This window comes from Natator depressus, chromosome 7 (genome assembly GCF_965152275.1).
Source record: "Natator depressus isolate rNatDep1 chromosome 7, rNatDep2.hap1, whole genome shotgun sequence".
In the NCBI taxonomy this organism is placed as follows: domain Eukaryota; kingdom Metazoa; phylum Chordata; order Testudines; family Cheloniidae; genus Natator; species Natator depressus.
Genome location: NC_134240.1, coordinates 94,464,702 through 94,491,441, shown reverse-complemented (window position 1 = coordinate 94,491,441; position 26,740 = coordinate 94,464,702). Strand labels below are relative to the sequence as shown.

The 26,740-nt window shown below is 40.7% G+C and overlaps 1 protein-coding gene across 3 annotated transcripts in view; it reads right to left on the bottom strand.

Moving 5' to 3' along the window:
• Positions 1-26,740, bottom strand: part of LOC141991668 (heparan sulfate glucosamine 3-O-sulfotransferase 1-like) — a 125,300-nt gene that overhangs the window by 12,652 nt on the left and 85,908 nt on the right. Inside the window, exon 2 of one of the 3 annotated variants that reach the window (XR_012640425.1) lies at positions 11,513-14,206. Coding sequence is in view for 1 of the 3 variants with exons in the window: in XM_074960005.1 (XP_074816106.1) it covers positions 13,161-14,090 (930 nt within the window). In the remaining 2 variants the exon portion in view is untranslated. Of the gene's footprint in view, positions 1-10,979; positions 14,207-26,740 lie in introns of those variants that run through there. The other 2 variants (XR_012640426.1, XM_074960005.1) reach the window with 2 other exon arrangements.

Below are 26,740 nucleotides of genomic sequence, written 5' to 3'. Positions count from 1 at the left end.
AGGTGGAATTTAAGGTCAAAATTATTTATTCTATGAATTAGTAAAGTCAGGAGTCATTCAAAATTTAAAAACACAGAGAAAAATCTACAAAAAGAAAGGGAAATCAAAGACAGTTTGTGAGTGATGGTGAAGATGGGCTTATGTAAAATAAACACCTTGGGCTTCAGTGTTAAACCTGGGTAATGTATTCCTCCTCCCTATGATCATAATATACAGGTAATCAAGAGAGGGGTTCATAAAAACTAGAACATGTGGGACTGAGACAATACCCAGTTCTTATTTGTTTAAAAAAAAGACGAATGCACTGAGGGCCTTATCAAGGTAAGATGTGCCTCTCCAGTTGCTGGCCTATTGAAACGAGAAGCTGCAGAAAGCTGATGAGACATTCGGGGCTAGATCCTCAAAGGGGATTTAGGCAGTGCAATTCTGAGCCTGACTTCAGGTGCCCTGCTGCCTAGTGGAATCCACGATCCTGAGTTAGATGCCCAGGCTCCCGCTGCAATGGCTGGGGAGAGTTAGGCACCTGAGAATGGGATTCCCAAACACTAGCAGGCTGAGCAGACAGCCACCTAAACTAGTCAGTAGGAAAGGTTTACAGGTGTTAGCTACAGAACTCTCCCCCTATAATGCATGGGGAGCCTGGGCGCCTAGTGCAGGGCCGCAGGGTGCCTAGGGGCGAGGCACTGCAATGTCTAAGTGCCTTTGTGAATCTAGTCCCAAGCGATTTAAGCTTGGATTTGCCAGTTTATGATCTGAAAAGGTAGGTAATTGTTATATAGGCCATTGATGGATGGAGGGAAGTATCATGAGTTAAGAGCCTGTAGCAAAGAATTAGTAGGGTGTAAAGCAGTTACAGTTCACCAAAACATCGGTCCCGCAACACTCACAGCCCAAGGGGAATCACAAATTACATCCTTCTTATGTGTGCAATAATTACTCCAATAGAAGGAAAATGTCCTAGCAGAGAATAAAGTAAAAACTTGCTGCCTCATCCAGCATAATATGTAGGTGCAGTTCCAGACATGAAATGACCGGGGGGGTGAGGCGGGGAGAGGGGGACGACACAGAGAGATTGGCCAACTCCATGAACCCTGCAACAAAAGGGCTCTCTGCTCATTTGGAACAGGGCTGTCAATCCAGGTCTCCCACAGCACAGTTGAGTGCCCTAACCAGCAGACTATTTGGGGTGGCCAATAGTCGTTAGGCTAGAGAGAAACAATGTGTGATGCTATAGCCCTGCCATTAGGGCTCTATAGAATCAGACCCCCGCTTGTAAACTCGGAGTTTGGGAATTGCCACCAGGGCTAGGACTCCAGACAGCTCATCAGCTGTGAGTCCTACTGGCAGAAACATAGGCACCTAGGGCTAGCTCCACAAAGGCACTTAGGATATAGATTCATAGATATTTAGGTCAGAAGGGACCATTATGATCATCTAGTCTGACCTCCTGCACAACGCAGGCCACAGAATTTCACCCACCACTCCTACAAAAAAAACCCTCACACCTATATCTGTGTATTGAAGTCCTCAAATCGTAGTTTAAAGACTTCAAGGAGCAGAGAATCCTCCAGCAAGTGACCAGTGCCCCATGCTACAGAGGAAGGCGAAAAACCTCCAGGGCCTTTTCCAATCTGCCCTGGAGGAAAATTCCTTCCCGACCCCAAATATGGCGATCAGCTAAACCCTGAGCATATGGGCAAGATTCATCAGCCAGATACTACAGAAAATTCTTTGGCTACACTGTGATTAAACACCTGAGCCTGGCCTGTGTCAGCTGGCTCGGGCTATTTAATTGCAGCATCTAGCTTTGGGCTTGGGCTGGAGCCCAGGCTGTGGGACCGCTTCCCCCTTTCAGTTTTACAGCCCTGTGTCAGCGGATGCAGGCCAGCCATGGGTGTTTAATTGCTGTACCCTTACATGACTAAGTCCAACATTTAAGTGCCACTGTTGGTCATAAAACCACCACTCAGCTGCTGCCTAAGTTTCTGCCACTGAATATGCACAAAGCCACTGAAGTCTTAAAACTGCTCCGCTACGTGCATCAAAGCTGCTTGGAGACTTGGGGTCAAGTCCCTACTCCACTCAGTCAGTGTGATGATTTAAGTTGATGAAGCACTGCATCCCACATGAGTGCCCTCCTAACCACGGGATAATAAATGCTCTCATTCTTATTTTTTTTGGTGAGAAAGGGTTGCTCTGGCTTAGGCACCGAACTCAGGGTTCACAGCTGAGAATCAGTATAGGAGATAGGTGCCTCCCACCCATGTGTCAGTCAGGCATCCAAGGGGAGTTAAGCACCCTTAGGAGCTGGGCCCTAAGCACCTGTCGTTCTTCTGCATTGCCTGCAGGCTAGCTTAGGCAGTGCCCTACTTTACTTGCTGACTTCTGTGAAGCCCTTTCTTTGAGACACCTAACCCTCCCTCGTCATTGTATGAGGCGCCTGAGAGTCCAGCTTGGGGGCTGTGATTTCCACAGTCCAGAAAGAGACCCAAGTCACCTTTGTGAATTTAGCCCTAAGATGGCTTTTCAAAACTTTACCTCTAATCCTTTTGTGCCACACTTCACATGCCCTGGAAGCAGAGGGTGGGATTTTCGAAGTCACAGAGGTGCTTTTGAAACCCTCCATCTGTAGAGAACAGATTGATTCAACTTATATGTATTTCAGAGCTTGATTGACAACAATCAAGTTGGGGTTGGTCCTGCTTTGAGCAGAGGGTTGGGCTAGATGATCTCCTGAGGTCTATGATCATACATTGCTATGGTTTTCCTAATATGCCTGATACCCCTTCCCCCACTCCCCTCAATGCACCACCTAAGAGTGGAAGGTATCAGCTGGCAGAGAGCTTAGTATTTGCCTCACATTGTTTAATTCAGTCAGTGGCTAACATGAGCTATTGGTTGTCTACTTCCTCCTAGCTCAGGCATTTATTCCTCAGGTGATCATTGGAATTACACTGATAGCATGCTTTGGGCTCTTCTGCTTTTACAGGATATTTGGGATGAGGGTTAGAGGAATGGTTCTGGGGAGGTGAATACCCAGCCTCCCACCCTCTTGCTAGGGATAAAATGGGATCTCCCCTTCCCACCAGCTTTAAACACCTCTTCCAGTGGTTTGTTTTCAATAGATGCCTGGGTCTGTTCAAAGGCATCAGCAAGAGATGCCATCTCCATCCACAGACTTTACATATTTGTCCCATAGACTCTGCTTTACATCAGCCTTTCATATGCCTAGGAAATGCTCTTGAGCCACAAGCTCAAACATTCGCTCAAAGCTTGTAACACCTTTGCCCCTCACTCACGTTCCCATCAAATCTTTCAATTTGTCACATATTCCCCATTACTCATACCAGTATCCCTCTTAAGATTCCTAAATTTAACTCTCTGTGTTTCAGGGGCAATCTGAAACCATTGTACTTTTGAATTTACAATAGTCTAAAACATCATAGAATATTAGGGTTGGAAGGGATCTCAGGAGGTCATCTAGTCTAACCCCCTGCTCAAAGCAGGACCAAGCCCCAAATCTCTAAATGGCCCCCTCAAGGATTGAACTTACAACCCTGAGTTTAGCAAGCCAATGCTCAAACCACTGAGCTATCCCTCCCTCCTCTCTCTTCAAAGGGCATTTCATTTAATACACTTAGAGCTTTACCAGTTTATTTTATAATCAGGGTAGGAACTCTCTTGGCATCAGGGTTCTCATACACTCCACACAGCCTTTCAAAGGTAGTCAGATGTTCAGCAATATCATCTGTCTCCTTGTATGCAGGACATAAATGGTCCCAAGTGTGGATTTTTGGCATGATGAGAATTGCTGAGGTTGGTGGGTTCTAGTTCTGCTTCTCTAGCAGGTCCAGTTTGTGTTTTCGCTCTCTTTCTCCCCACTTCTCCTTTATCTCCAGTTTTTTCAGTTGCAATAGTCTCTGGTGTTCCCTCTCCTTTTCTGCAACTTGCAGCCTCAAAAGCTCCAACTTTGCAATCGCCACTGCTTCCAGTCATTTTCCTGCTTTTCTGTTCCTACTGCCCTTTCCCGAAATAAGCAAACAGAAAATATCAAACCAGAAGCCTCCTCCTGACTGTCCTTAGACACCACACTTAAGGCCTCACTTAAAATCTTTACACCAGCGTATGAATTGCAAATTTTGCTCAGCACAACAAGCTGTGTGTTTCACGCTGCTCTCTGCGCCATTGTGATGGGATTCCCCCGGGGTGCAGCCTGAGACTGAGGGACCGCTGTGCCCCCTTAACTCTCTTCAGCCTGGGCTGTCTCTCACAATGCCTTGCTAGTGACCAGCAGCAAGCCCCTCCAGGCGCTGGGATCACTCAGCACAACTGCATGTGGAGTCCCACACCCAGCTAGATTGCATGAATGCTCCCAGAGCCACTCATTACTCACACAGGGAAAGACACCAGAGCTAAATCTCCCCAGCTCCCAGCACTGTACCTCAGGAATATACCATCTTGCATGGCTCAAGATGGGCAGTGCAAATTTATTAATTGGCTCACCACTTCAACAATGGAACGTGGACATACACCAGCCTTTGTCAAACCTGAGCAGATTGGCCCCACACGTCATACAAACTTGCTGGTAAAGATAAACAAATTTATTGACTATAAAAGGTAGATTTTAAGTGATTGGTAACTAACTGACTTTTTGCCTAGGAAATAAAATATAAGCGCACAGTCTCAATCCTAATAGATTGGGCAGCAACAAGATTAAGCAGTTTTTCTCACCCCACTCGATATTGCAGTCCTTAAAAAACAGCTTTGTACCTTAAACTTGGAGTCTTGTCTGTTGGAGTCTTGTCTTCGTCTCAGTGTCTTGGTTGCTTGTAGCGTAGGTGGTGGCAGGAGAAGGGCCAAGCGTGGGGCCCCTGTGGTCTCTTTCACACCCTCAGTCCCATGTGCTTGGAGAATGCAAGTCCAGGCATGTCTGGGGGCATTGCTGAGTCCCTAAGCAAGGTTGAACAATTCCCCTGGTGTGGCCTCATACAGGTGAGTCATTGAATTGTAGCTCCCTTGCGGGACAATGGCTGGTGATTTCTGTTCACCAGCACCCACCCGGGTGTTGGTTACCTCCTTTGTCATTGTTGCTGTAGAGTCAGTAGCTGGGTGCTGCCCAAGCCCACAGCATATTTTAGTGACAACCATGCAACACAATTCTCATAACTTCATATGCGTTGATGATACACATATTTAGATAGAACAATGGCTTTCAGCAGATCATAACCTTTCCCCTGATACCTTACAAGGCATGCTTTATATGTAAGACCACGATTATACAAAAATGAGGACTATGGGGGTTCCAGGACGGCTCCCCCAAGCTATAGAATGTCACACTAGGAAAGATTCATCAGGAGGGAATGAAAGGTGTTCACTCATGAGGAAATCACTGGCGCATGGCCCTGGAATGACTGAGTTATGTGAATGTAACAGTAAATTACATTCCAAACATTCCAATAGCTGCCCATGCTACAGTACACCCTCAATAGGATATTCATTTTAGGGCAGAGCTTTGGATACAATCTTCTTTTGTATTGGAGCAGGGTATTTTCCAAACGGTGCGAGATGATTTCTTTTGCACAGCTATAGCATACCTTTTTTGAATCTTCAATATTTTTTCACTCGTCTTATGAACCAATCAAGGCAAAAATTCACCCCCCCAGGCACTCTGCAATATTCTCTCTCTGTGTGTGACTAGCCTTGTGTTGTATTAGTGCACCTTGTCCTTGTGTGTGTGTATTATTGGGAGTGGACTACATTCACCCTGATTGAATTGGCCCTGTCAACACTGGTTCTCGACTTGTGAGGTAACTCCCTTCTCTTCATGTGTCAGTACAATAATGCCTGCATCTGTAATTTTCACTCCATGCATCCAATGAAGTGGATTCTAGCCCACAAAAGCTTATGCCCAAATCAATCTGTTCATCTTTAAGGTGCCACTGGACTCCTTGTTGTTTTTGTGGATTCAGACTAACACGGCTACCCCCTGATATATATAGATATATATGAAAGAGGGCATTTTAGTGTTTACAGGACATGGTTTTTCAGAAGGGATAAAAAGAAACACTTCAGTATGAAGATGTTTTACTTCTCAGCTCACGCAACTCAGATTTTTTGCCTGACACAGACTTAGAGCATATTGCTCCAGGCTAGTGGTAGCACACTGCAACAGAGTCTAAGGTCACTGCTTCCCTTGCACCCTTCCTATTTCATTTCAAGCCGGTGATCTATGCTTTACGAAAAGGTTACAGCAATATATTCCTGTGCAGGACGAAAATACTTGATTACGTAGCTGTATTTCTGAGTAGAGAAAGGAAAATGAGGCAAATTCTATTCTAAAACTACTTTCAATCCATGACTAAAGAGATGGCTTTGGGAACCAACTTCATTGCCATCGCAATTCCTGCCGTTTAATCCCAGCATGTTTCATGTCCTTCCGCTCCATTGTAGCAACATTTGAACTACCTCTAAGAAAAACTGTTCCTTCTCTTCTGCCACAAACACGTCTGCATTTCTGCTAAAGAGCGTGCGGTCAGACTTTTTTTTTCCTTCAGAAAGCTGGTGGGCATTATTTGTACTAAGAATAAAAGGCCATACAGGATAAAAGTGCAAGTCAAACACAAACACAAAAAATGTACTAAATGATATTTGCCACACAGCTGTTATTTTACTAGATATTATAAATTTGACATGACATGAGCTTAAAGGAATACAGTATGTTCATAATACAATGTGCTATTTTTATCTGTCTGGTATATTAGTGACAGCAATCACAGAAGACTTGAGTAAGGCACTAGCATGAAATTCATAGTCCTGAATCCAACTCTTTTCTTTCTTTCCATTAATTTTTCAGGAATTGTGATGAGTTGGGTCCCAGGACATTAAACTCGAAGAAATTAACAACGCCCGGCGCAACCACTATAGGCTAGTGCAGACACATTTTTAGCCACTACTTAAGATTATATTGGCATTTGGTTTATGAAATAGTAACTGAAATTTAATGTCTCTTGCAATAAAAGCCCAGCTAACCAGGGGGCAAAGTATTTGGCCAGAAACAAACATTGGTCATTAACTATTGGTAGTGATTGATTTACTAGGCTAGTTACGACTGATTTTAATTCCAATGTGTCTGCATTTTTCCCCCTCCTGTTGCAATGCAAACTCTTGAACTCAGGGATCAACTTTACAACTGCAGGAAAAAATCTAAACTTCATCTTCATAATTTAAAGGTCTAGTTCCCTGCACACTAGTCATATTTTTAAAAATTCTCAGTGTTTGGCTTCCAGTTTCTCTTTTGTTATATTTTTAAAGTGTAATTGAGTAAAGGCTGGACTCTCTGTGCCTGCATCTAGATTTTTAGGAAAACATTTCTAACTAAAAGGGTAGTTAACCTCCAAGGGCGGTTGTGGACTCACCATCACTGGAAGATTTTTAAAAAAAACATGTTGGTCAAATATCTGTCAGGGATGGTGGAGGTTTACTTGATCTTGCCACAGTTCAGGTGTAACCCACATACCTCTTGGGTGTGGTGTTCTGACCCATCTAGTGGCACCAAGACCACTGGGAGAGAGAGAGAAAAATGAGTCTGCTCTACAGCCTCAGATAACAGGCAGCTGTCTTTTAGCTCATGCTGTAGAGGCTCATGCTCTAAGCACCAGAAGTCCCCAGTTTGAGCCTGCTCACGACGACTGGGGTCTGTTGGCGTTACACAAGGGCCTGGACTTGATGCCTTTGCGAGGTCACGTCCAGCCTTATGTTTCATCCATGACGGTAACACATTTTGTAAAATAGTTGAATTATTGTTTTGAAGGCTAGACTACAGGCAGTCCCTGCCCCCACCCAAATCAGTTCATCTTTTAGTCTATGCCTCCCACAGCAGAAACATGTAAGCCATATGTGGTTTTTCTGAGTTTGTTAACTGGAATAGACAGGCAAAGCAGATACAGTATTTTGAACAAGATACAATGGAGCATCATGATGCTACTCAAACTTTTATGCATCAAGTGGAAAAGATCCTGTGGAGTGGTGATGATGGTCGGGGGAAGGGGGCAATGATGAGTCAAGGCTGCTGTGGGAACCTTCTTAATTTTTGCATTTTTTCTTTGTTTGTGCATGCCCCTGAAATATGTGAATGTTCCTCCCTCCTTCACTTGCAAGGATGGTTCAGCCTAATTGTAACCATTTCCCAGGACCCTGTTTTGGGAGCTGCATGGGTTTGGGATCCACATTGGGGTGGGATGCGGAAAGATGGGTAGTATTTTGTGGGGATGGCAGGGTGACATGATATGCGTCCTCTAGGATTTGGGTGTCTGAAGATTCACATGGAAATCCTAGAGATGTTCCACAGAGAGCCTTTCTATGCTGGGAATCTTAAGGGAGATGATGGGAGAAGCCCACTCGTGTGGCTCCATCAAAGCCATGCTATCAGTGAGTGGGTTGTACCACAGGAGGACACTATCCAGCCCATAATAATAATTAAAATCAATTGGAAAATTATTACTGTGTGTGAGAGACCAAGTGCGCCTTAGCTGAATAATATTGGGACCTTTCAGTGTTAGGCTGTAAAGTAAAATCTTTCATTTGGGGTGAATGGGGGTACAGATGGGGACAAGGCAAAAAGAATTCACACTGTTGTGGCTGCTGCTGTTTGGTTGACCATTCTCTGCAAGGCTGCGTTTAAAAAAGGCAACAGCACAGCTGTTTATATTTTGACAGCTGCATCTTACCAACTGAAAAAGGAGGGAAACTATATTTAAAGTGAAAGCTTAAAATGTACAGGATGTTGCAGAATGCTATAGAGCTTCTGAAATCCTCAGTCTTTGCAATACAGTATTTTTGTTTCTGATGTTAGTGGCAGGGCTTAAAACAATCTCCACACAATCTTCCAAACCAATCTCCCTTGTGAAAATGGTCTCTGAAGCAGTTCCTCTGGCTGGCAGGCTGTGTCAGAAGAATGAGCATTTGGATGACCCAAAAGTTGGGGGGGAGGAGGAGGTGGAGGAAACAGGAGTGATATTTGTCCCTCCTGACCTTCAAAAATTCCTTGGATAATAGTTTCTCCACCTTGATGGTGCATATACTCCTCAATGAGTATTATTTAATTAGCAGGTTTCAAAATTCAGCCATTTTTGAATTGTGTATATTAAAAAAATTATATTACCTTACCAGGGGAAATTATTATGTTTAGTTTCATGTAGCTAAAAGATGGCTGCATGAATTTTCTATTATACATATGGGGGAAAAGTCACCTTTCAACTGAGCCCATGTATGGAAAATTTCAGCCCTGCAGGAGAATGTTTCAGAGACTGAAATGGGGTCTGTAATTGAAATTATGGTTGCAATCTTCGCTTCAGTATTCACTGGGCAGAAAAGGCTGTAATGCAAAGGTTAAACTGGATCTTTTAAAATGGATTCCCAAATCCAAACTTCAGAGGGGTTTAGGTAAATGAAAAAAGTTGATCAACAAAGTTCAACTATGCATAATATATTTCTCCTGCTATTAGTAAATTGTAAGGAGTTCATTGAATTAATTCCCTTAGCTGTTTTTCCCAGAACTGCTGAACAGAAATGGATGAAGACTTTGCTCACAAATCAGGTAGATTTATGCATCACTAATCCATATAGATCAGCACTCCTTGAAATGTAAATTTCAGAAACAGATACTAACATTTTCACAGATGCACACAGGTTTCTGCCAACTGATGTTCCTACATACTAGTCACGTACAGATTATCTGTAAACCTCAGAGAAAAAAAAATGAACCTCCCTCCCCCCAAACCTGTATTGATGCCTGCAGGCAAATGTATAGAAAGATATTTGCTTTCTTTCAGAAACCTAAAGGAATTTGATGCAGACTTGTGAAATCGTCTGTTATTGGCAACTACTATAAATAAGCCTTTGTCTTCAGCTTACATCTTTCACCAAGGAAAACCATTACACTTGCTTGATACAATTAAATAGAACTAACCTCAATCAAAACCTTGCCAAAACAAAGTGTGAAAAATGGTACAACTAAAGTGTTAGAGTGCATAAGTAATGGAAAATAATACTGGGGAAAAATGAATGCTATAAGTTAATGGTATGTCCTCTTCTGGAATATGGTTTTCACTTCTGGTTTGACTTCAGTGGGACACGCTAAGCAGACCCTTATTCCAGTGAGGCCTTTCATTAGAAAAACATACAATGCTGACTTTGGTAAAAAAAAGTTGGACCATAATTATTTATTCCTCTGTAAGTACATTTCAGATGTACTTACCCACTTCTACAAATCAGAGATTTACTAAATAATGATTGATACTCCAGAAAACTAAAATAATTGAAAAAGTTCATTGAATGATGAATGAGTGATTGGCTCTTAATACAGAAATTTATATATAAACACACACACAAAAATAGCAAAAGTAGGTAATTTAAATATTAGTCTGAAAATACAAGCTGCTCTGCACAATTTTTAACCTTCTGCTTTTATATTGGAGAGGTTTTGACAAAGGATATATTTCCCTTTAACTTTGTCTGGGGAGGATTCTATTTAACCTCAAGGGGAGTTGTTGTGGACGTAAAGAAAACACTAACCAACTGTAGAAAGATTGAATAACTTCAGTTCCCATGTACTTCAGTTGGATTTCAAAGTACACATGATCTCAGTGCAGAAAGCACTAGATTCCTTGATGTTAGGGCCAGAAGTGACTATAAGATCATCTACTCTGACCTGCTGTATAACAGACCATAGAATTTCATCATAACTAAAAAGAAAAGGAGTACTTGTGGCACCTTAGAGACTAACAAATGTATTTGAGCATAAGCTTTCGTGAGCTACAGCTCACTTTGAAGTGAGCTGTAGCTCACGAAAGCTTATGCTCAAATACATTTGTTAGTCTCTAAGGTGCCACAAGTCCTCCTTTTCTTTTTGCGAATACAGATTAACACGGCTGCTACTCTGAGACCTATCATAACTAAACTATGTCTTCCAGAAAGGCATCCGCTGTTATTGAGTCAATGTGTCTCATAGAGTGGAGGTTTGTGATTGCTAGGGAACAGGCTGCAGTGTGGTACAAACTAACAGTACTAGGAACAACTAAGGGATAACATTTCAAAGTAATACTGGATGAGTAGCAAAACTCCCATTCACACCAAAGTGACCTGTGTGTAGGGGTGAAAGTAACTTGATGGATGGATTTACTGGTATGCAGGGCGGCCGGGATCCTGGGCAAGGTGTGTGTGTGTGTGGGGGGGGGGGGGGAGCGTGGCTCTGGGCCCCCAGAAGGGGTGGGGCCTTGGGTGGAAGTGGGGGAACTGGCAGCAATAGCAGCGGCCAGGAACCCCTTTAAATTGCTGCCAGAGCCTCAGGGTAGCGGTGGCCGGGAGCCCCAGGGCTCCGGTGGCGATTTAAAGGGCCAGGGGCTCCAGCTGCTGCCGGGAGCCCCGGGCCCTTTTAAATTGCTGGGCCCTGGGGAAGGTGCCCCTTTTGCGCCCTTCTCCCCTCCTCCTCCCCCCCATCAGCAACCCTGCGTACCGGCTTTCTTACTGGTATGCCATACTGTACCGTACTGGCTTACTTTCACCTCTGCCTGTGTGGCTGAATCACCACGTATCACTGTGAAACTGGAGTTCCTGAATAGCAACATTCCAGCTAATCATGAAGACTATATTTTCTTCTTCTCTCCTGCCTGTCTGGAGTCAAGCCTGTTGATGAATATAGAAAGTATTTTAAAAATCCCACGCTAGGATCTTATTTGTACACTGGTGGGTGATTCTTAAGAGAGACTTTTCATACTATGATCATTAAGACCAAATGCAACTGCTAGTACATTTCTCAGACTAACTGTAACTGGCAAAAATAACTCTTGCCAGAATGATTAAAGTAAGTTTTCTTTTTCAGTATTGATACACATGAGAAGGGTTAGAACCTAAAAAAGACCAGCATGATGCTGTCAAAATTATAATGAACAAACAATTCCTAATGCATGAATATGGATTGACATGATTTTATAGAAAATCTGAGTAAATCATACTTGATATCTTGAATATAACTTGTGACTGATATACAATATTATATACATGTTACATGAAATTACTTTCAACTCTGAGTACATCTCATGATCTGCAAATAGAAATTACAAAAAAAAGTTATTCCATGCTTTGGAGAGCAGGCAATTAATATTTTTTCAGTAAACAATGTGTCAAATTAGATACATAAACTAAATCTAAGAGAGCAGTAGAACAATTAGTCACAGAAATACAAACAATAAGTCAGTATTGATGAAAAATTGTTTTCCATTCAAGAGGAAAGTGACAGTTTATGTAATTGAATAAACATTTGTACAATTGCTGACATCTAATGACTGTTTACAGATTTACTTTTTATTAAGCATATCAATATTGCTATGTAAACCAAGAGTGTTTTGGATCCTTGTCTATTTGCATCCTGAACCCCAACATTTTAAGTTTCTCCAAATAGTTAATTTTCTCCACCAGTTTGAAGATTTTGCGCGCAATTAATAAGTGTTAATACTAACATTCTATATAGAAGGAGCTTCAACACAGAGCAAGCTGGTAGGTATTCAAAACCATAGTTGGACTGGAGCCCCTTTATTATATGTTAGTTATTTAAGTAGGAAGTACTTTACAATAATAGCTAATTTCACAGATTTTAAATTGTTTAAAGGAAGCACTTTTGGAGTCCCCTGTATTAATATATGTCATTATTCTACTGTATGAAAGTTCTAGAAATCAATGCCATTATCATGGTGCATGATATAAAAAAATACTACCAACAAAAATTACAGAACAGTTTGAACAATACCATTTCAACTATCTACATTTTGTATACTGCTTAAAGCAGTCTCATTTTTCCAAAGAGACTCAACTCTGATCTCAGTCATACAGGTGTAAATCTGAAGTTACTCCACTGAAATTAATGGATTTGCAGCAGTGAAACTGAGATAAAATTCTGGCCCACAGTAGTTATACACAAATATATCAAACTTATTTCTCCCATGTTTAAAGGGTGCTGCTAATGGACAACTATCCCCAATGAAGGCTATGTTTTCAATATAACCACTTCTGACGTTTTCAGTCTGAGCAACCCCAGAGAGTTTACAAAGGTAACTTTGAAAATAGTTTATTTCAGGACATTTTAAGAAACATTTATTCCAAATGTATTAATGCCAGTCAAACGAATGATTAACCATTCTGTAAAATTTTGCATTGTGCTCTCTGAAGTAAGAGTAAAGTTGCTCTAAAACAGTGTTGTTGACAACAGGGTGGGGGCGCCCTTTGGATTCATGTAAACATCTCTCTCTTCCATCACTTCTAATGCAATAGAACCCCTTGGTTTGGTTAAAATAAAAATTTGAAGACATAATTCTGGAAGGAAGATTAAGAAATGTTTCCACTTTTTGTAACTCAGGAAGAGGGTCCTTGATTAAAGTATTGCCATCCACTATGTGAATCTGATCTAAGTTGAAATGCTTAAGCCACTTTTCCATATGGATATCATAGAGACTTCTCTGAATAGCTTTATATTTGGTATTAAGTGCTCCATTTTTAATAACAATTTCTTCAAAGGGCTGAACACGCTTGTGGCTTTCTAGTCTGTTGTAATATACTTGGGTATAATCAGATATTACTCTCTCAGTGGGGTCTCTTAGAATGAGGAGCAATTTAATAGAGCTATTCATGTCATGAATTCTTTCTGGAGCCTGTGGTGAGGTAAAATAGCCTGGTGTTTTCTCAATAGTAATTTGATTTTCATAAGAAAATGGCATCAGACTCCTATACCAGTCTATTCCTTTAACATAATTCTCATCCCAGTCAAAGAAGTGGACTTCTGTAGTTGCTACCACAATATTAGGATGAATATCCAACATTTCCAATAAGGCCCTGGTCCCTCCTTTTCGAACTCCTATAATGATCGTCTGAGGTATTCGTCGGTTTGTGCCAGGAGGTCTCACCTGTGCAGAATAGTGTTCACTTTTATTATTGAAAAATCCTACTTGCGACTTCAGTGTCTCCAGCAGTGCCCCATTCTCAACAGGAGCACCCTGAGTGTGAGTCAGCAAAAGATAAGCAGACACCAGGAAGAAGGCCATGTGGAGAATAATTAGTTCAAAATGCCGTTAAGCTTGGCTGGTGAAATAATAGGCGATTCCCCTCTTGAGGAGCTGGTTGACAGAACTGGGGGCGAGCGAACAACTTTCTGAAGCATCTGCAAAATAAAATAAGACTAATCATTATCTCTGTGTATATGCATGAATGCATCATAGATGAAGTCTGACTTCTCCTCTGTAATTAGTACCATGCAAAAAAGTTATCTAAAGCAGTTTACTTCCTCTCCCTCCACACCCCCGCCACTCTGTTTCAGGAGAGTAAAATGGTGAATTGACATTTTCTTGCTCAGTGCTGTAATTAATGGTGGATACTACATCAGTGAGAACATTTGCCAACTCAAAACACTGGACTAGGCTATGAAGAAAGAAGAGGAGGCTCTACCTGGTTCTATTTTCCTTGCTAGCAAGAAGTAAAAGGAAGGAAATGATATTTAGGACATGCCATTAATAGGGCTGTCAAGCAATTAAATAAATTAATCGTGATTAATCCCACGATTAAAAAAATGAAGCATGTCCTCTGGAATGGTGGCCGAAGCATGAAGGGGCATACAAATGTATAGCATATCTGGCACGTAAATACCTTGCATTGCTGGCTACAAAACTGCCAAGCAAACATCTGTTCTCACTTTCAGGTGACATTGTAAATAAGAAGCAGGCAGCATTATCTCCCGTAAATGTAAACAAACTTGTTTCTCTTAGTGATTGGCTGAACAAGAAGTTGGACTGAGTGGACTTGTAGGCTCTAAAGTTTTACATTATATTTTTTACATAACTGCACTCAAAAACAAAACAATCTATATTTGTAAGTTGTGCTTTCATGATAAAGAGCTTGCACTACAGTACTTATATGAGGTGAATTGAAAAATACTATTTCTTTTGTTTATCATTTTTACAGTGCAAATATTTGTAATAAAAATAATATAAAGTGAGTACTATACACTTTGTATTCTGTGTTGTAAATGAAATCAATATATTTGAAAATGTAAAAAAAACCCAAAATATTTAATAATTTTCAATTGGTATTCTATTGTTTAACAGTGCAATTAAAACTGCGATTAATAGCCATTAACTTTTTTGGGGTAACTGCAATTAATCGACAGCCCTAGCCATTAATAATGATTCCATGACATTTTGGAGTATCAATTCATCTCCCCAAATTCACTGCTAGAATCTAACTAGCAAGTGTCATTTAGTTGATGCTTTAATTCTGTCTCCAATGGGCTATGGGTTGAGAGCCTTGACTTGTAGCACAGAAAGGATGTGTCTAGCAAGAGGAGAGTGAAATAAGGCAAAATCCTTGGGATCCAATCAGTAAGGAGACAGACAGACACAACAATGCATCAGAGCAAGAGAAATGGAGTCTGCATCAACTGAATGTGGAGTGAGAGGATAAACTAGTCTGGGTGGATTAGTTGCGGAAGCTCAAAGACCTGTGGTGTGTGCATGCACACATGTGTAGCTGGGGTAGTTGCTGCAAGGTCAGAGCTTTAGAATTAGAGCAGAGAACATTAATCTCTCCAAGGAGAGGCTAAAGGTTGTCTCCAAGAGATACCTAGAATACAATTCAGGGGATTCTAAAAGTTTTTGTCTGGTAGGTGGGAGAGGGGAGCAGGGGGCAAGTTTGGATGGTCTGGGCTCTATTTACTATTAATTCATCCTCAAACAGAAGAAAACCAGATATTAAAAGAGAGCAGGGGTTCTCAATCTGACAGTTGCAACTATCCCACCCTCCCAGATTGCTAAATGGGATGCAGGTCCCAGCTAGATGGAACAGGACTCCTGGGGATTGGAAAGGGATATATACAGAATATAGACAAAATTCATATGGTTTTACTAATATTTAAAATGGACTTTGTGTGAGGCCCCTCTATATACTATTTGGAAACTTAGCTATAACAGAGCTGGCATCACAGAACCACTGATAAAAAATAATTTAGAGAAATACAACATCTGCACCAGGATAACTATGCTTGAGCACACTGGACTGGATGTTCCAATCCCTTAAGGCCTTACTCAGGCAAAATTTCCTTGGGAAGGACTTCAGGATTTTGCCCTATTTCTGGGCAGCTAGAAGATTTTAATTGGTAATAAGCATGTGTATTATATACACCATATTTTTATTAACATGATTTATTTTTTATCCTAATAAAATGGAGTGTGAAAACTAGTTCATTTGACAAGCTCTGGCTATAAATGGTGAAGTTATCTTATACAATGAAGCAACAGTCACTTAAAACAAGAACTACCTATTTAGATTCTATTTTAAACCTCTATCTCATTCTTCGATTTTTAAAATGGTCTCAGTTATTGCAACTATCGCTCCTTTTTCAGATTCTAGTTTCAGTGATTGTTGTGCTTTTTCTGAACATTCATCACATTAGTTCATTAATAACCTCTCTTACATAGTACCTCAAAGAAAGCAGACACTTTCTATTAGTCATGGCTCTGAAGAGGATTCACAGCTTCCCTCTATTATATTCCTTTTGGTAATTGTTTAGTATGAGTTATTGGCAGCTTACAGGCTTAAGTTATCACAGTAATATTGTCAAAATTTTATGGTAGATTCTAATACTGTATAAGTAAAGCAGTAGATTTACTAAATGACGATTCTAAATCTAATAATTAAAGGGCCAAATCCAACTGCCTTGGAAGTCAATGGAAAGACTCCCATTGACTCTAGTGGGAATTTGATCAGGCTCTAAATTATAGGCAGCATTCATCAGCAAGATTTTTGGACTGACGGAGTATATCTAAAACTTTAATTTTACTTATAAACAGTGCCACCTGTTGTGGAACTAACTTCACTCAAGACTATCCACATTAAAGACTATCCACCAGAGCTCCCGGCGGAAGACCCCAGGGGCAGCAGCCTATTCAAAAGGAGCAATAGATACACAAATATATGCACATATGGACATATTTAAATACTAGAAAAATCCAATCTTTAAATCCAGTCTGAAATTGTAAGCCAAATCAAACCCAAGAAAAAAGTCCAAAGCAGAATGCCTCTCTAATCACAGCTAGACTAAATAGTGTTATAGTTTTACCAGTTGAGAGAAAACTTCTGTTTAAAGGGTTCATACACATCACCATTTTATTATGAGTTTTTCATTCAAGATTTATTTTAAATTCTCAAAAACAACACAAGGGACACCAAATGCAAGTTTTTATATTAGGACACTATGGCAGAATGTATATATTCACAGCAGGAGTAATTTGCCGCCACATATTCAAAAATGGCTACTATTTTTTGGGTGTCCATCTTGAGAAACTTTGGACCTAATATTCAGATGTGCTGAGCACCTAAAACTGCAATGGAAGTGGCAGGTGCACAGGTCTTTTGAAAAGCCAGCTGAAAGCACCCTATGTAGAGCTCCCAAAATTGAGGTACCTAAAAACAGTGGCGCTCTGTGAAAATTTTGGCCATAGGATTTGAATGCAAGTCAGATGCTACAGTCTAAGAATTTCCAACACAGTTCTACCTCTGTGGCTCTTGATATTTCTAAATGGTTTGCACAGTGTTATGAATCAGATTTAAGGACAATTATAAAAAAAGTATTTTAAAAAATCCCCTTTTTATGAAAGCCACCGCAAACACAGAAGCACCATGAAGTCAATAAACCTTAAATACCATTTTTTGTTTAAAGATGTAGTGGGAACAAGAACACATTAAAAGAATTACAGTAATTATAAATGAAAATGTGATTAGAATGCAAATCCACCCTGTAATAGCTAGGCCTAATCTTGCCTTTAGAATTAGGTATAAAAGATGAAATACTGCTTTCTTCTGACTTCCTGCCTACAGGCACTGCAGGCAAGGAGTGTAGCAGAAATCCCATACTCCACTGCACAGGAGGAGGTTGGTCTACAGAGAGACTCCACAAACACCCAGCGTACTGTGGAATTTAGTTACGCCGTGAGTCCATCAGAACCCAGGTGGGCTTTGTTAGCAAGCCAGGGGAGGAGTCATGGCCTGTGCATCCATGAACTGGGCAGTCATTCACCAAAATATCAGGCTGTTTTCACTACTTCCACCACATTCTGAGTTAGAAGACTTACAGCCTGGATGTGCCTGATATGATAAGGCTGAAGGCATTCATCAGAAAACACATCAGAACTCTTTATCCAAGTAAGGAAGGGATCTGAGACTCATAAGGACACTTACTGATTAGGATAGTGGATATTTCTATATATATTTTTCGCCAGTGAGAATATTGCTTCTCATGAAAAATTAAGCTCATATTTAAATTATCCTATGCTCTTGCTTACATCTGACCTTTTTATTTGAGACCCCCAAATGAGGTTTTCTTATGCTTTTCATTTAGCTCCAGTGGAAAAGATTTCTACTCGTATGTCAGCAAAGAAAGGCAATTTAAGAGGTTTATCAGTGGTAGTCTCTTAGTTTGCATAATCAGTCGATTACCTATTTGAATAATTAATGTATAACATTATTGTTTTCTGATATTCTTTACAAAAACATTGTTAGGATATTTAATGTGTTATTGAAATGCACTTAATATTTTTTCTTTTTCGGGTAAACCTTATGAAGAATGAAATAGGCTGGAAAAGTGAAAACTTACTTATCAAGAAAAATTATACTGATATACAGCAACATAGAAACAACAAACTGTTGTTTTTTTTTAAAAAAAATTGTTCAAATCGCCACCAACTTTGGTGAATTAAAACACGAATGCTATGGTTCATGCTGTAACATCCAGAATCCCGATTCTGCGAATAGACATGCACAAGTGAACTTCTCCGCACACATATTCAGATGCAGAACTAGGGTCCATAGGACGGGGTTTTCAATTAATTACAATGAGAGTTGTCCTTCTATCTCTCAAAGGCTCCACTGAAAAATCCCAGCCTTGATTTAAAACAGAGTCTGCCTATTATATATTATTTCTTCATGTTATGGTGTTCCCAGAAGCTTTGGCCAAGATTGGGAAACCACTGTGCTAGGCATGGAACCAACACATAATGAACACTTACTTAGCTCTTTAAATTTTGCAGATATAAGAACAAAACACTGTAGATGAACTGTTACACAGGCTGTTTATTTATTGTGCCCAAGCCCTGAGAGATTTGTTTTGTTTGGTCTTGCAGTTATTTTGATTCAAAATGTGGAAACAAACCTAAAAATGAGGTTAAACTGTCAAGGAGTCACATTAAGGACAGTTAGGTGCAGTCTGTTGTTCATTTGTCCTATTATTTACAACCTCTATGATCATTAGAGTTAACATATACAGTGAAGTTCAAGCCTCTTAGGAGGCTACAGCAGCCATAAGTATAGTAAGCTGGTAGTTTAGATGTTTCTCATGCTTTAGGTCACAGATTCCCAGACTCAGGCCCAAATGTCAGCTCAAAGAATCCCTCATCTGTTATTTTGGGAAGGTTACATTTTCAATTTCAGCAGGTCAGGTTGCAATTGTACCTCTGAAGGTGTGAGACAAATGATAAGACAGCAATAGGTAAGAGCTGACTAGGTTCCAATCACATGAACAAGAGTGCACAGAGAATGCCATGCTGTCATGGAGAGAATCATCACGGTATGCTGCATGAAGTTTATGTTGAAAAAGGAAAAACAAAACAAACAAACAAACTAAACTTTGAAATGGAAATAAGTGGATTTTTTTTTAAAAGGCCAAAATATCCAAATATTTTGCATTTTCATTCACTGAGTTGACTTTAAAAGAAAACATGGAGAAAAGCATGCAGATAGGTTCACAAAGTGCTAATTAACACTATGTAAAGGCAAATCATTACAAAAGAGAAAAAACAGTTGACTATCTGGATTTGCCATTCCAGAAAAATTCAGAGTAAATTGAAATCTGGGCTATTTTAGTCATATGCTGAGAGTTCTAAAACAAATTTTGGGAAACATTCAAACATATCTACATTTTCTTTTTACTAATGATGATCGCTCATTTATTACATAAATGCTACCAGAAAATAAAGTCCCAAGTGACATCTGCAAATAGATAATACTCAGGGCAGTGCTTATTTTTATATGAAATATTTAATGTTTAAATGGAACAGAGTTCAGAGTTATTACATCTGTTTTGATACACAGGTTTTTCCAGCAAACTCAGGTGAGAACACCTAAAGCTTAATTCTGCTGTACTGCATCCACAATCTGTATTTTCATTTGTGAATTTTCATTTGTGGAGAAAACTGTAAGCTGGTTAAAAAACATCAGAAACAGGGAAAAGGTTTTGCAAAAAAAATGGCTAGCTAATGATCTCAGCTACATGGGAGTAAGTCTGGAATAACTATGACTTCAATGGCGTTACTTTGGATTTAAACCAGTGTAACAGAGCTCAGAGTCTGGCCCGAAGTCTTCTACTACAATCAGGCAACAATCTGTGTTGTACATCTGTCATAGCATTTCTAGTCACAATAGTCATATAGGACCCTGTACTTCAATCATTAAGCTGAACACAAACAGGTTCCATTCTTTGCAATGTAGTATTATGCACAGGGCCCTTTGAATTCTGTGATTTCACAGCTGCTGTACTTAGGGCATCTATTTCTTGTGACAGTTTTGCAATTAACTGCCATTTTTTCTACCTGCATGTCCATCTGCCACCTTTGGTTTAAATGTTGTTAGGTGGGACAAGCATCCTTCATAGCTAGGTTTCAGAGTAACAGCCGTGTTAGTCTGTATTCGCAAAAAGAAAAGGAGTACTTGTGGCACCTTAGAGACTAACCAATTTATTTGAGCATAAGCTTTCGTGAGCTACAGCTCACTTCATCGGATGCGATGAAGTGAGCTGTAGCTCACGAAAGCTTATGCTCAAATAAATTGGTTAGTCTCTAAGGTGCCACAAGTACTCCTTTTCTTCATAGCTAGGTGATTTAGCATGAGAAATGCTCCCCAGAGAGCTAGGCTTCTGACTGGGATGCTGAGATCAGGGCCCTGCATGCCACAATCAACCATCCCCAAGGGCTTTAGGTTATGTTTATGCTTCCCCTTATCGTGGGGCTGGCCAAGGTGTAACCTGGAGCCTCGGGACTGATCTAAATTGCTCATAGTTGCAACAGTTACTTCCAGCAGCTTCGAACCCAGGGCCGTCTCTACCCATTTGCAAAATATGCAGCTGCGTAGGGCACCAGGAAATTTGGGGCACCTGCGTGCTGCTCCAGCCCCTGCTCTGCCCCAGCCCCGCCTCTTCCCGTCCCTGCTCTGCCCCAGCCCTGCCCCCACTCCCGCCCCTGCTCCGCCCCAGCCCCGCCCCCACTCCCGCCCCTGCTCCGCCCCAGCCCCGCCCCCACTCCCGCCCTTCCCCTGAGGACTGCAGCAGGGGTTGAGCTGCCTTGCACTCACTGGCGGTGGTAAGTGTAGCGACCTGGCCAGCCTGCCCCAACCCCCGTGGAGGCCTGGGGCTGCATAGGGCACCAAAATGGCTAGGGAAAGCCCTGTTTGAAGCACTAGAATGCAGCAGTATTCTGGCCACATCCCCTGTCTCTTAGCCATTATTGCTACGTTGGGAGTATGGCTAAGTCACCTGGAGCTTCCCCTTAGAAAGTGCTTAGATTGCATTTTCTTTCTGGGTGCTTTATTTTAGCAAGCAGGCAGAGCTGGGGATGAGAATCTGCTTCATAACCCTTAAAGATGCTGTGAATTGTCATCTCTAATCTAATCCACCCTAAGTAAAGCAATTGGATGTGTCTTTCTGCAGAACAAAACACATTCCAACATCCTATAACCTTTGTGTAGCTTGTTGAAGGAGTAAGGTTGTGAAGGGTTTGACCAGGGCTGGGGAAGAGAACACGTGTGTCTGGAACTAGTAAAGTAACATGAGACTGTTCTGGCAAGATTTTCTGCCCAAGTTAATGCAGCAGCAGCCACAACAGTATCTGAAACCACCTTAATTTATGTTCTAGAACATACAGTGCAGGACCATGGCAATAACCATAGCTGCTGACTCTCTCCTTAGTGATTTCTTCACTATAAGAAGTCTAAATCTATTTTTAATTGCCTGGGGAAAGTATCATGTGCCCTAAAAGAGTTTTGCACTATTGCCAAGACATCACAGGCAGTCACTCACAATAGATTACCAGTGTATGTGCTCAGCTATGTGGCATCAGGTATTTTCTCTTAAAGATTCCAAATACATTTACATATGTGAAGAACTCTACTTTGTTTGGACTCTGCATTGGGTAGTCCTGTGGCAGGAAGGGTAGGGTGCAAGGAATGTCCTTCTTAACTCATACACACGGCCTAGCACAATCATGATTCCTCTCAGCACAAGGACTGCCAAGTCGATCATGGTTGCGAAGCTGGACTCCTCAAAAGATTAGAGAGGGTCTACGACCCAACCAGTCTTCCACAAAGTCAGCAGGATTGGTACAACACAAGGCAAAAGAAACAGCATAAATTAACCCTTTCCAAGACTTCAGAGTGGTGCAGGAGCTGTACTCTCCTAACTTTGGAATCCCTATTCCTGCCTGTAGTGAAATCCTTTAGAAACCACTGCTGGGGTAACGTCCACATCATCCCCTACCATGGGTCATGTCTTAATTTAGAGCACAATTAAGCCCTTATGCTATGTATCTGGGAACTCTGAACACTTAAAAATAGTATTTGCCAGAGCTATTTGGCTCACCTTCAAAGAATGTTATAAGTGTTAGAATATGAATAAAGTATGAAAAGATGCTCAGTGTGTCCAGTCTATTTTTTTCTTATCAGCCTCACAACCAAATACCTTCATCAGGCCATCATTATATCCCACATGGACTATTGCCTCCTCTGTGGCCTCCCAAAAACACACATTGCCCCCTTTAGCCACTTTAAAAAATCCACCAGCTAAAGCCATCTTCTTTACCTGCTGATTTGATCATGCTATTACCCTCTTCAAATCCCTCCTTTGGCTTTCACATCTGCTATAGCATCAAATTTAAGCTTCTTTGCACCACATTCAGCGTTCTTTATAACTCTTCCCCTTCCTACTTATACTCACTTGCTGAGCTTCATGTTGCCCTAGCTCCCTCTGCTCCACGCAGTGTTGCCATTCTCCATCCCCTACGTTTCAGCTTCTTGAATCATCGTCTCCATGCCTTCTTCCACATGGTCTCTCATGCATGGCATGACTCCAATTACAAGTCCCCAACCCTGTCCATGTTTAAGTCCCCCTTAAAAGACCTACTTTTGCCATCCTGCCTAGAGTGAATCAAAAGGTTTCAGTTGTTAGTTACATCGCTTACTACTGCTACTGGAAGGCATTCATATACTACAGTGATGAGGGCAGTATAAAACACTCATACAGAATAGCAGTTGACTTGTGTTTTAAAAGAAAATCCATATTGATTTCCTTTCCTCAACCTCTGTCTACATGTCTGTACATCCTTAGACTCTGAGCTCCGTAGAACAGGGACCGTCCTTTCTTGAATACATTGGAGTGTTACCATAAACAAAAATTAACTAATAAATGATGATGCAATTTATACTGAAAAAAAATCCCCAATCTTGAAACAGTTAACAGATTGGTTCCTAAAAATTATGTCAGGTAACATGGTTCAACCAGCATCTTGTGTGGCTGGGGAACATGTTTTGGAAACTTTTCTGGAAACGGCCCTTGAGACCAGCTAAGTTAGAGCCCTAAACAACTTTTTGAAAGTTTTTCTCATTTGACCTAGTTTTGCTGCTTGGTTCCAGTCTGTTTCTAAGAACCTAGAAAAGTGTTTTAGATTGGAGATAGTTTTGTAAAGTAGACAGATCATAAGAACGGTCATACTGGGTCAGACCAAAGGTCCATCTAGTCTAGTATCCTGTCTTCTGATAGGTTTCAGAGTAGCAGCCGTGTTAGTCTGTATTTGCAAAAAGAAAAGGAGTACTTGTGGCACCTTAGAGACTAACCAATTTATTTGAGCATAAGCTTTCGTGAGCTACACTCACTTGTGAGCTGTAGCTCACGAAAGCTTATGCTCAAATAAATTGGTTAGTCTCTAAGGTGCCACAAGTACTCCTTTTCTTTCTGTCTTCTGATAGTGGTCAATGCCAGGTGCCCCAGAGGGAATGAACAGAACAGGTAATTATCAAGTGATCGTTAGAATCTGAATCCTGGTTAGGTTCACCCCAGCTCTGGCCACAGGCACAGAGAAGCCCAAATTGTCCCCACTCAATGTTTTATTTATTTATTTATTTAATCTAGTTACTTCTTTATACCATGAGTAAGTGACAGATCTGGTTTCATTCACTCATCGGTTCAGTCACGTGTATTGTGATTCAAGGGAGTCCAGAAATTGAAAGACAAATAAATGATCAGTAGTATAGAAAGCTTGTACCCCTTTTAGCAGGTCCACACCAAAGGCTTCTCAGGGTCTGGTTTGCCTATTGTTTGAGATCAAGAGTTGTTACAATTACATACTCAAACAAAACTGGTTCTGCACTTTCTAACCGTATTAATAATGTTTTTGAGTACAAACAAATACTTCAGTTTAGCTAGTTTACAATTCATTTATTATTTTACATGATGGAAATTTCTTAGATTTATTGCCAGAATAAAACATTACCTTGAAAATATTACCAGGGATAATCTAATTCAGAATATGCTGTAAAACTGATGTCTAAATAGATCAAAATTGCCTTTGGGAGCAATTCCATCACAACAACATTCCAGGTTCAGTCTAAGAAATTTGATTGATTTTGATGAAGCTCTATGATGTTAGATCCTGTGGTTAGGCTATAATTGCTACATAAATGTAAAAAGGATTTAAACAGGATTTAAAGGATTTAAATTGGAATACTTTATTTCAATAATTTTTGTATTTTGCTGTCTTTATGCAATTAAATGCACATTTTTAGAAGACAATATGAGCTGTTTTGTATAATGAAAACAATAGATTTTAAATTGCAGCATCATGCACTTCCTGAATCTCAGCACATTCCTATTAGCTTTATGGTACATAATTAAAAAATTAACCCCATGATACAGAGTCAATATTATAGCATCATTATATGTTATGTTTTCTATTATTTGGTAATGTTGGCGTTGCTTAGTAACATCAGTAGACTTGGTATACATTCGACAGAAGTGAGAGTTAGAAGGAAATTAAAGCTGCAGAGAAAACCTGGGTATTTTTTTAATTTTTGAAAATCTTAGTGATGACATTTACTAAAGGGTCTAATAAATTGGTTGAAAATCATTTTAATTTAGTTGAGTGTGGAGCAGTTAAGGGTTTATTTGAACTCTTATAAAATCTATTTCTGAGGGAGTTCATAATTTATCTTGCTTCAGTCTTAAATAAAGCACTATAGGATCAATTTAACCACAGTAATAACATTATAATTAATAACACTATTTGCCACTTCTGTAGTGCTTTCTGCATGAGGATTTCAAAGGACTTGACATGCATGAATTAACTCACTGCACCCCAGTGAAGTGCAGTAGGTATAGAATTCCCATTTTACACAAGGAAATTGAAGCACATGCTTAAATGCTTTGATGAATCAGGGCTTATGTGACTTGTCCCAGGCTGTATAGCAAGTCTGTAGCAGAACCAGAACAGAACCCAGGACTTCTGATTTCTACTTTCATGCTGTTACATGACAATTGCTCCCCCTCTCATGGCAACAGAAGATTTATGTTGAACTTGAGAGAAAAGACTCAGTATCTCAGGGTAACAGCCAATTCTTCTACAACATTTGGCTAAGTATTTTAGTTGGAGATGCAAAAAAATATAATATTTGGCTTCAAGCTTTCACAGTCTGTAACACAGCTCTGCAAAAATAGTCCCTTCACTGGGGAATCTGGCAAAAAAAGCAGCAGCAAAACCAAACATTTTCGTGGGGGTTGGACTGGGACCAGAGGAAGCAAACTATACTTTGTTCTTCCCTTAACAATTTTCTTGTAAATCAAAAGCCGTTTTTGGAAGTGAACAAATGTTATTTCACTGTGAAATTCCGTTACACTAAGGATACCAGCTCATTCCAACACAGGCCACCAAGCAGCCTTAAGATGATAGCTTTCAGACATTACTAAGGGCTTGTCTACACACACACAAATTGTTTCACTTTAGCTATACTGGTATAGTTCAAGTGGTACAACCTTTCTAGTATGGATGCATTTATATGGGTATCAAAGTTCCTTATACCGGTATTGCTTATACCTAGGTATGGAAGGCGAGTAAGATATACCACCATAACTGCTTTCACACTACAGGTTGTAGTTGTATAACTATTTCAGTAAAGAAATCACTCCCCTAACTGAAACAGTAATGTCGATATAAAAACTGCATAGACAAGGCCTTACCTGGGCTGGATTTGAACTGGTGAACTCCTTTTGCCAAGCACCTAGAGGCTTCAATGCAGATTAAAACCCCACTGTGCCAGGAACCCCACAACCAAAAACCAGTCCCTGCCCTAAGGAACTTGCAATCTAAGTATGTCACATGAGACAGCTGTTGGACACAACAAACAGACCTGTGGGCTAGGGTTGCCACACGTCCGGTTTTTGACCAGAACACCCGGTCGAAAAGTGATCCTGGAGGCTCCAGTAAGCGCTGCTGACCAGGCTGTTTAAAGTCCAGTCGGTGGCACAGTGGGGCTAAGGCAGACTCCCTGCCTGCCCTGGCTCCATGCAATTCCCGGAAGCGGCGACATGTTCCTGTGGCCCCTAGGGAACAGCGAC